The 10640-nt window shown below is 39.9% G+C and overlaps 1 protein-coding gene across 1 annotated transcript in view; it reads right to left on the bottom strand.

The window, feature by feature from the left end:
• Positions 1-220: 220 nt before the first annotated feature.
• SHISA9 (shisa family member 9) overlaps positions 221-10640 on the bottom strand; it is a 169509-nt gene continuing 159089 nt past the window's right edge. Inside the window, exon 4 of the mRNA XM_050317912.1 lies at positions 221-2927. Coding sequence (XP_050173869.1) covers positions 2557-2927 — 371 coding nt within the window. The 3' untranslated portion in view covers positions 221-2556. The remainder of the gene's footprint in view (positions 2928-10640) is intronic.

Genomic DNA, 10640 nt, shown 5'->3' with positions numbered 1-10640 from the left:
GTGCAATGGTTAGAGCTGGAAGGGACCTTAAACATCACACAGCTCCTGTATAATACATATAACATGCAGCTGCTTCCCAAAGAACATCTTGCTCACAACGACAAACCTTCATTTGTGCTGAGGTGAATCCCTCTGGCTGCAGGGAGAAGTTCCAGAACCTCAGTGAATACTCAAAATTTGCCCCAATGATACAAGTTTAAGAATGAGCCAGCAACTTGGATTCACTTAGAATCAGTTTTATTGCCAGGTAAGAAATTCATATTAATATAGTGAATACATATGTTTACAAATAAACATTCTTAAAAAACAAACAAACATTTTATTGTAGGAAGTATTATTGGTATCATAAACTCTGTAGTTAACAAGTATTAACACGGGTTTACTTACAGAACATACAGTTACTAAAATATTTCCACATAAAATATGCTCAAGTTACACGAAACCTGTGTGAATTAGAGTGCAGCTGTAATGTGTATCTAAAGCATATGGATTAACAGCAACATTCCATAAAGGGTCAAATTAAGTCAGCCAGTTGTGAAGGCAATAAAGATTAAAGGAATAAAAGTAAGATAGTGGAGAATCTGGGCTGTGTGCAAAGTATTTGTCTTGTGGGCTTTGTCCACTTCTGATAGTCTTAAAACATAGGATCGTAAAATTTAGCAGCACACTCATGGAGAGATACCCGTGCTCTCAGGATGCAAATCAGTCTTGATATAGCTAAAAAAAAAGTATCTCCATTTAACCAGATTTCAAAATTCTTAGCCCTTGCATCCTTGACTAAGAAGAAGCACTGACAGTCAGCTGAATACAGTAAGAAACATCACTTCCAATTCTTCTTACAGCATAACAGTTCTTACTCCTCCCTGCATGCTCTTCCAAAACTAATCTCCTGAAGAACTGACAGCTGGTGAGAACGCAACTGTAGTAAAACAGCTAGTTAGGATTTAGCCAAATAACTCGTTTTGGGGGAAGGGCAGGAATTTAGGTGAAAGACTGGATGTTTGCCTGCCATCCCATCCCAACTCTCTTTATCTCTTTGTGGATGTGCCAAAGCTTTAACAGGCCCAGGACTGTGAGTTTACTACCAGTGCCCAACTCAGGAGTGGTTTTACTCATATGAACAAGGCATCCTGCTTGTCAGAACCACAGTCAAGACCGTGAGTCCAGTTGTTTGTTTAGTTTAAACCCAGATCTCTTTGACATTTGAGGCAAGACCATCAGACTCTTCCACCAAATAGTCCACCGAGAGGGAACGCCACTATAGAAAGCCAAACGATAGAGACAATATACCATAGAACATTTAGTTGAACTACAAAGAACTACCATGGCTAAAAGCAAATACAAAATGAGAGACTGGAGGAAAAAGTTTAAATTGGGAAAATGAAGGGGCCAACTAAATAGTCTTGACTGTGCAACCACTGCATGGAGATGTAGTCCAGTTTCCCTTTGGGACAAACAGGGAGGCTGAGCAGGGCAGAACCCTTGTCATCCTTAGCAAAACATGAGGAAATAGCTTAAAGGAACAGAGGGGTCACTTTGAAGAACAAGACTGTCATTGAACAATAGTAATACAGTAAAGGCACCACCCACGCTTAATTTCAGTCTGAAGCAGTTGAAGATAGGCAAAACATTTAGGTGAAGAAAAGATCCTGACAGTCTGCAAAGTGAGACTTGTTACCATCTGCCCGAAAACAGGAGGACTGAGAGGGAATATTCTGATGCCCTTATTCCCCCAGCAGCTTTCTGTGTCATGTGATACATCTCTTCTTATTTCGGAGGTTCCCAAAAATTCCAAATCAAATGAAGTAAACTGAAATAAAATCTTCTGCTGTTGGTTATCATCCTGCAGAATTCTCTACCAGCCACAAAGGTCCCATATGCTCTTAATCATAACAGTCTTCATAAATTCCTTGTGAAAGTGTCTTTGTCGCTTATTGTACATATATTTTTTGCGTTCTCTATAGGATGGTGTGAAAGTACAATAATAGATGTTAGGGATTGTACCAAGATGTTTGCTCTCGGTTTTTCACAGGTCTAGTGATTATTAATAGGTTTTATACAAAATTCCTCTCTGAAATAATATATTACAGTATATTGTTCTCTCTCTCTTCCTCTGTCTCAAGGCAGGAACATAGTGTAAATGTTTAAGCAGACATAAAGTTTCTCTAGATTGTGCTACTTCTCATCATGGATTTTAGTTTCAAGTAAAAAAATTTAGTCACACGGGTTTGTGTTCCATCGTGAAATACAAATGGAGTTTATAATTCAACCTTCAGTGTGTATTGCTGAATGGTATTAACCCACTCTTCGGCCTACAGTTGGCTGGATACCAAGAGTGTCCAGGCAGAAGTTCCTTCATTCCATTTCTTTTTTTTTTTTTAATTTTTTTATTTATTTATTTTATATTTTTAAATTTCTTTTTTTATTTTTTTTGCCTTCCGGTTGAGTGTTTGTGTTGTGTGTGTGTGTGTGTGTATTTGCATGTGGTTTTTAAAGGATTTCATTTAAAAAAAAAGATAAAAGAAAAGGAAAAAAAAAAAAAGAAAGAAAACAAACTCAAACAGTTACTTCTGTCTTGCTGTTGGTTATGAAGTATGGCTGTGGGCCCAAGTAGTGCTGGCTCCGGGTCGTCAGCGGGTCACTTAACGTCGGGTCTCCCATCCCGTGCTTCCCCTTGTTTGCGTACGCTTGCCGCCTCAGCGACTGGTCGGTGGGATCCCAGGTCTTGTAGTGGGAGTTGTAGCCCAGCGGGTGCGTGTGTATCTTTGCCATCCTGGATTTCTGCCCGTTCTGCCTGGTGAGCCCGCTGTCGATGGTGTAAGCCCTCTCGTCGTCCAGGCGCACGGGGTGCAGGGGCAGGCTGCCCTTGGCCGCCAGCTCTGCCAGGTGGCGGCGCTTGGTGTAGAAGTCGTCGTTGACTTTGTCAGCTGTTCGGATTGAGAAGGGGGAGGGACAAAAAAAACCCCAAAGATCAGTTGGACACAATAAAAACGTTAACCAGTTTACAGCAGGTCATGCACAGTCCCCTTCCCCTCTATGGATCAGAAGAGTTACAGGTACATCAGGAGGAGAAATTCCTGCTGCCTCCCAGCCCTTAGTTTCTCTCTGTAGCATATTTTTGGATGCCATTATTGAGGCTTTTCATATATGCAGACAAAACCCTGTTACCCTGTAACAAAAAGACTGTCCCTGCCCCAAAACACACAGGCTGTGCTGATATTTCCATTATGGGAAGAGGTCCTATGGCATGGGAAATTTGGGAAGTGTACAGGAGTACAGCAGGCTTTCTTGGAAGTATTGAGGCATCTTGAGTTGCACTGTTGTGTGAGAGCACATCCCTTTAAATGCAAAGGGTCATGTGGGTGTTTAACCAAGCCAGATTTAAGGTCTGGTACTGTGTGATGAGGTGGACCTGTTTTTTGTTGAAGAATGCCTTAGGGCAAAATTAAGAATGGGATCTGTTCTTCTAAATGGTTGGAAGGTCACTAATGCTTTATGGGGCTGAAAATACTTTGGGTTGTTGAAGGTTGGGTATTTACCCTGTAATTTCACAGACTATGAAAATCCTAAATTCCAGGTTCTGACATCATTTTCTGGGGTCAGTGCCACTAAGAAATACAGCAACAGCCCTGCCAACAAATACTGCATTGCAGTTCTCAAATGAGGATTTTGCCCTCTGCAGTTTCCTAGGCAAGTGTCTTTCAGTGCACGCGTTCACTCAAGTTTGATTGTTGTTATTGCTGGCATTTGTTTGGCCTTGCTTGAAAGTATGAACCCTGCTCAGGAAGCTTAAGGCGTTCTGCAGCAGTCCAGCAGCTCATTTCAATTTTGGGACCAAGTTTCAGAGGTTGAAGGGAAGGAAGATTAACCGAATTTCATTTTTTTAAGATCTTGCCTTTAATGCAAGGAGTTTTTATTTTCGCCCTTCAAAAATTAAGATGTTTATTTAAGATAGTGCCAAATGCGTAGAGTGACTCGCACGGTGCTGAGTTAATCAGCAGTGGTGTGCTTTGAATATCTGATTGTGTCAGCCTGGATTTGACTTCTGCTGTGCCCTGGTAGATCCATCGTTTTCCTTGAAGCTATGCCATGTAAGGCTTCTTTGCAGAAGTCCTGTACATGTGGCTGTCTGTACAGCTCAGCTCCTCTTGCCTTCATGAATAGGTTTTTCATTCCCTGCACTGTTTTTTTGTTTAACTTCCCTCTTTTTTTCTCTCCCCAGTATTCCTAGGAGGCTTTTGTTGCACTATGAATTTTCTCTTTCTCTCTAGTTCTGTAGTTGATCTTTATGCAAGGCGGGGAAATTCCCATGAGCACCAGATTAATCTTCAAGATCAGGTTTCAAATCTGCATCCTCCTTGTCCTGGCCCCTCAACAGGGAGGAATATTACCAAAAGCAGGTGCTATTTATCATCTCATGAGAATTTTTGTATAATGACTGTGCAACTGGACTTTGCTCTTAAACCCTTAATTTCATCATTAAAGAGGTGTTTCTTCTTCAGTGAAGTGAAATTACTCTTGGCTGTGCTGGAAAGTTGGGCTTTGTGTGTTTTACCCACTTCCATCTGTTTCCTTTTTTAATAGTAGAGTGAATGTTTTTCTGTGGCATACAGGTGTCTTCTGCTTTAAACAAACCCCAGAATGCAGATAATGACCTGAGCTTATTTCAGCCCATGATGTGTAATTGCAATTGCTGATAGACCTGTCATGTGTTACAAAGAGAGTCTGTGAAGTTCTACTTTGATTTTGGGGTGAGTTGTTTCATTTGGAGATCTACAATCTGAGTAATTAACAAGTTGTACCTATTTCCCCTTGGAAGAGCTGTTTCCAGTTCTAGATGTGGCTTGTCCTTTTAATTTGATAATATTTACTGAATGCCACAGAACCACAAGTTGAATAAAACTGGAGGGAAATGCGTTTGCATTGCTAATTTCTCATTAATCTGTTATCAATAACTGAGAAAAATGATTGCAGAAAAGGCATTGTGAATATTCTCACAAGCATTTATTTTTATAAATTTTTACATCAAAGGCACTGCCAGTGAGCTGGTTAGGGCAGCAAATTTATATGTCATATGACATAGACTTTGTCTGTGTATGAAAAGTCACACTGGTTTATATAATTTAAATTCAGCACAGTTAATGATGTCCAGCTTTTAATATAGATACATTTGTATGCCTGTTTCTCATTTAGACAGCTTAATTTGCATACAAAAATTAAAAACTAAGCTAATCTCACATAAGACTGAATTTGCGAGTTTGTACTTTTAATTTGTAATTTTATCTTAGTTATGCTGCAGCAGTTTGTCTTACAAGCCAAGATCTTTAATCAGTTACAAGGTAAATAATGACTTCTGTTTAGAGAATAGCAGTAGTGATTAAGTTATGTAAATAATGACCAAAAATTGCAGATATTTGCATTGCCTGATTTTTTTGCGCTGTTTTTCTCATTTGCATGGCTAAATGAAAAAGGCCAAAACAAGCTCAAGCTATTCCCTCAGTTGCCTTTAATTTTTCCTCACCTGGGCCTTTCCTCATTTTCAGCAATGGTCCTGGGTCTCTGAATTTTGGTCCTTGCATTAGATAGGGTACTCAGATCCCCAGTCACATCAAGGCTGATGTCCTTCACAAGAGCCAATTGTATCACTGCTGCATGCAAAGAACACCCCCACTGTTACAACTAAGGGAGGAAGAAACCAGCCTCACAAGGACTGTGCCTATGGCACACCTAAATTAATGTTGCTCTTGTTTATATTGCCATGATATTGTGTCAAATTTTCAACTCATTGTTTCTTCGGGAAGATCCCACAGAAAGTGAAATGTTTAATTCTGTAAATGTGGGTACATTATAGTTATTTTAACTGATGCTACTAATGCAGAAACAGGTTTTTTACTTCTCATTTTCAAAGCAGAAAATGTTCAGAAGAGTAATATTGAACATGGTGTCGCAACAAATGTTTTACCAAGAAAAGTATAATAATAGTATCCTGATGCCAGCTACTTTAAAAATCAACTGTGAATCTGAGGGAGTTGTTTTTCTTCTTAAGCAGACCCTATAAATATTTTGTGGACTTTAAACATCCAAAGAGATATTTTGGAGTTAGAGGACGGATTTATTTTGTGACCTTAGGTACATGACTCAACTTCCCTCTGCCTTGGTTTCACCTGCTGTAAAATGAGCTGTTAGCACATTGGAGGAGGTTGTTGTGTTAGGAAGTTGAATTGCTATTTGTAGAGTACAGTGAGATTTTGATGAGAGGTGCTGTAGAACTGCCTTTTGCACTGGTATCACTGTTGTGTTTGCAAAAGGAGTGAAAAACTAGGATTGCAACATTGCCAAATACACATTAGTAGAAGAAGGACCTTAATTCAGAGCATTATTATTTGTGTCCCTTCCTCCTGGTAGTTAATGATAAAAATGTTCTCAGTTTCAATATTTCCTTGAGGTTTCTACTTTAAGATAATGCACCCACAAATCTAGTTACTTTTGTAGCTGTTCATCTGAAAAAAAGTTGAAATATGAAATTATTTCCAACCTAAAGCATGTGCCTGGGAGGGGGGAGAACTTGGGCATTTATTCCTGCTGTTCATGAAATGAATAACTGAGAAAATACAGACACAGTGTCAGGATCAAAAGCAGGACTTCACCTTCCCAGTTGAACATCTTAACTATCAAGCTGAAGTGATGCTTTCTGTACCTTTGTCTTTCTGCTTCACTGTGCAAGTTCATCAGGGTGGGTGAGGACCAGCAGAGGCTGGGATGCATCTTACTGGGTAGGGAGTTTAGATCTGGATCCCCCTCAGAGCAGTTGTACAGCCACGAGCTTCCCATCCCAAAGGCAGATCACTCCGCTCCTCACTCTTATCTGAATCCAGCAATGCCTCAGAGAGAGTGACCACGACTTATTTGGATCTTGACTTTGCTAGTACTGGTGTCAAATGTCTCAGATTGGGACCTTTGCCTTTTTTCCTTGAATTTTGATTTTGAAAGGAGATGGCTACCAAGCTGCTTGGGATAGTAAGATTATGGAAATTCCCAGGTAAACCTCACTGACTTTAGGCTCGTTTAGATGAAGTAACTGGAAAGAAATAGGCTTTGGTGACTGTAATGTATGTTTTTCTTTCAAAAAGTTTCACCTTTCTGCCTAAATCTGTCACTAACAGAGACAAGCTTTCTTTCTTCTTCGCAATCCACAGTTCTATAATGAAAGCAGGTAAACCAGTGAGTCTCTTATGGAGTAAATACCATGGAGGAAAACATGTTTTCTTGAATATCAGTGACAAAAAGCCTTGTGGCTGCCATAGGGCCAGAATTTCTCAGTGTGCTTATGTGAGTTATCTGTGCTGTGAGTGAGGAGGTCCTAAATCTGTGTAATGCTGTTCTGTTCCCCAGCTTCCATCATCCTCAGGGTCACCGTGTCACCACTCGTGGCACAGTCAGGTAGACATGCATTAGCATTGTGCAATGCTTTCTTGTTCTTGTAAAATATTGCAGGGGTTTGAACTCTTTTCCTCATTGACAATGATCTTTGTGGGTCCCTAAAATGGCTCTGAATACTTGCACCACATCTCACAGCTCTTGGAGAAATACAGACTCCTCAAAGACAATTCTGGCCTACGGCTTTTGTGAAAGGAGGCACCTGGGAGTGGGAAGAAGTCTCTGAAGTGAGAGAAGAGAATCCACAAAGCTGTGAGCCCCTACAAAAGCTCTAAAGACATTAAAAAAACAAAAACAAAACAAAAACCCAAACACAAACTTCAGTGAGAGCTTAGAGTCACAGTCAGAAGATACAAAAATGCATAGGGAGCACCGTCTCTCAGTAGATGTTTCAAAGATTCTCTGTTATCTGAACATATTTTAAGAACTACTGGGTGAAATGCAGAGCTTTATTGCAGCCAGAAAGAGACTGTATTTCAAATTAAGGGCTAGAGATGCAGAAAGCAAGCCAATGGAAAGTGCTGGGGGACAGGATAGCAATGAAATTGGTACAATGACACACCAGATAACAGCTCAAATCCACTAACTGCCAGTTTGTGGGTGTTTTCTGTGTAACAGTAAGGCTGTCCCGATGTAATATTTAACAGTTTATAACAAGGCTTTACTTCTCCAGCTCTGAGTTTGCTGAGACGTGGGTGTAGTTACCTGAAGCTATGGGAACCTTCCATTTCTCTAAGTAATGAAAGTGAAAACTCAAGGAAAGACAGAAGGGTAATGAATCCTGACTCAGAGACAACAGGAGAAATTTGCCCAGGGAAATACTAGGATGCTGCCTTTGGTGGTGCTGTTTATCCTGTCTGAATGTGTGATTGCTTGTTCATTTGCCTTTCCAAGCTGGCATCTAAGACAATATGTTCAAAGGCTTCCAAGGAATAAACCAACTCTATGTGAGAGTTCTTGCAGGATTTCATCTGAAAATCAAAGAAGTAGCATTTGTACACTAGCACAAGTTTACTCTTGGCTGAGGGGAAGAAATAACAAGGACAGAGTTCATATTAGCTGCCTTCAGGTATGGATTGAATCCAATAAATTCATGGAAAAGTGTGTTCCATACAGTAAAACAAAGAAGCAGTGACCTATCATCTGAATTATGGGGATCACCAACCATCATGGACAATAGAAGGATTTGCTTTGCATAATAAGAAGTCAGTAGGCAAACAGAACACATCTGGATGATTCAGGCAGACGTGATTGTGGTTTTGTAATGCCGGCAGTGGGCAGGATGAGGTGACACATCTGCCTGTGGCCAAGGGGAAGGAGTGGAGCTACTTCATGGTTGGTCTCTAGTTGTTCTCATCTCACAGGCACTGGGGTGGCAACTGTGGACAAGGTGGGACAGTTCTGAACTATACCAAATTCTAAAAAAAGGCAAAGGGCCTTTAAAATCATTTTTGCAGCCCTACATCTCCATTCTTGTATTGATTTCTGAAAATTCAGAATTCAGCCAGTGGCCTGCAGTGCGTTGATTTCTATCCTAAATATTTGGCTTTCTTCTCCCAGAAGTTCTAATACCATTTTGCCTTTATTTAAGACATTCTAAAAAGGAAGACAATATTTTATGTCTTTGGACATTTCCTATGGTTTTTATTCCCTATTACTGACAGAGGAAAAGAAAAATTCTTAGTGCATAGAACCCCCCATAAATTACTTTCATAAGTTTTGTAGAACCTACTTTTTGTGGCTCTGTGTTATTCCTCTCCTGGCCCCCTTTAGCACTTCATTTATTTACTCATTTCTTACAGTGATCTGATTTCTTACAGACCAAGCACGAAAAGACATTCCATATCAACCTTTTCTTCTGCAGGCATTGTTTGAAAAGAGCTTGTCCACCTCCAGACACAAGACTACATTTGTTTTCCCAGTGAAATAAAATTCTTTCAAGATATGAGACATGAAGAAAGATAAATATGTAGACCCAAACATTTCTTTTCTCCCATCGATTATTTTCATGGCAGTTTCCGAAAGGCTGAAGAGGCCAGAATATTTCTGGGTTCTGAGATGCATTAGAAATGGTTTAGAATTGGAATGTAATTAGACTTGGTAAGTAAAGCCTCCAGTCTCAGCAATGTTCTCTTTAACCACTACAGCGAAATCTGCTGCTTGGCTGGGAACACGGAGACAGATTTTGATTAACTCCTCAGGCATCAGACATCCTGTGTGGCTCCTCATACACAGGGTTAGCGTGCCTTGGAATGCAAGAGTAGCCACATGGCTGGGAGCAGTGTGCCTCTTCTGACAGTGTGCCAAACAGCACAGCACTGCAAAGCCTATTTTTTTTTTCCTTTTTCCTTTTTCTGAACGTTTATTGACTGTGTAAGTTTAGGCAGGTTTCTCCTTGGACATGTTAAACAGATTTTTCCAGTTGGGCTTTGTATACTTGACTGCATTGATTTACATAGTATTAAATTGCAGTATTTATGATTCAGTTTTGCAAAGTGCTGCAGTGATATTGTGATTTAGTTTTGATCAAAATACTCCAGGAACACACACATTCTACCTAATATAGAGACCAGTGGCATGCAGAATACTGGAGTCTAACCAGTTCAAGAAAAACAAAGTTTTTCTGACCAACCAAAGTCAATAGGTCCTGTCACCTGGAAGCAAATGGTGGCTACATCAGGTTAAATTAACATCAGGAAACCTGAAATCTGTTGCATGCAGACAGAAGAAGATCACACTACTTTGTTGTATTCTGGAGTGATTTAACATTTTACATTTAAGCATCAGCGTGGTAAACTGCTGGTTCAGTATCGTGCAGTGAATGATAAACTTGAGAAGGAAATAAGACTGCCAGTTCTATTCTTGATCCAAGGAATGAAATTGTAAAAGAAGTCTAAGAGAATTAGGTATTCAAATCTCTGATTTTCTCTGAAAATGCACTCAGTGGCTGTCCTGTAACTGTAAATCTGGTTTTTTAATTATTTTTTTTCCTAAAGGCCTCTAAGCTCATGGCTTTCATGGCACCCACGACGGCAAATAAACACAAAAAAATTTCTACTGTGAAATATTTATTTCGTTTTATCTCATTTAAGCTTATTTATCAGTTTGAGTTTTCCTGGGAACCTTATATATGGTAAGAAAAGTTGCCTTTTGAAACAGGAGCTATGCAAGGAGCCGTGCTGTCATGCTTAACTTGTGAAAGA

This window comes from Myiozetetes cayanensis, unplaced genomic scaffold (genome assembly GCF_022539395.1).
Source record: "Myiozetetes cayanensis isolate MyiCay16 unplaced genomic scaffold, myiCay2020 scf20-37, whole genome shotgun sequence".
NCBI lineage: Eukaryota > Metazoa > Chordata > Aves > Passeriformes > Tyrannidae > Myiozetetes > Myiozetetes cayanensis.
Note: the sequence above shows the minus strand (reverse complement) of the source record. Positions and strands in the feature narration are given on the sequence as shown.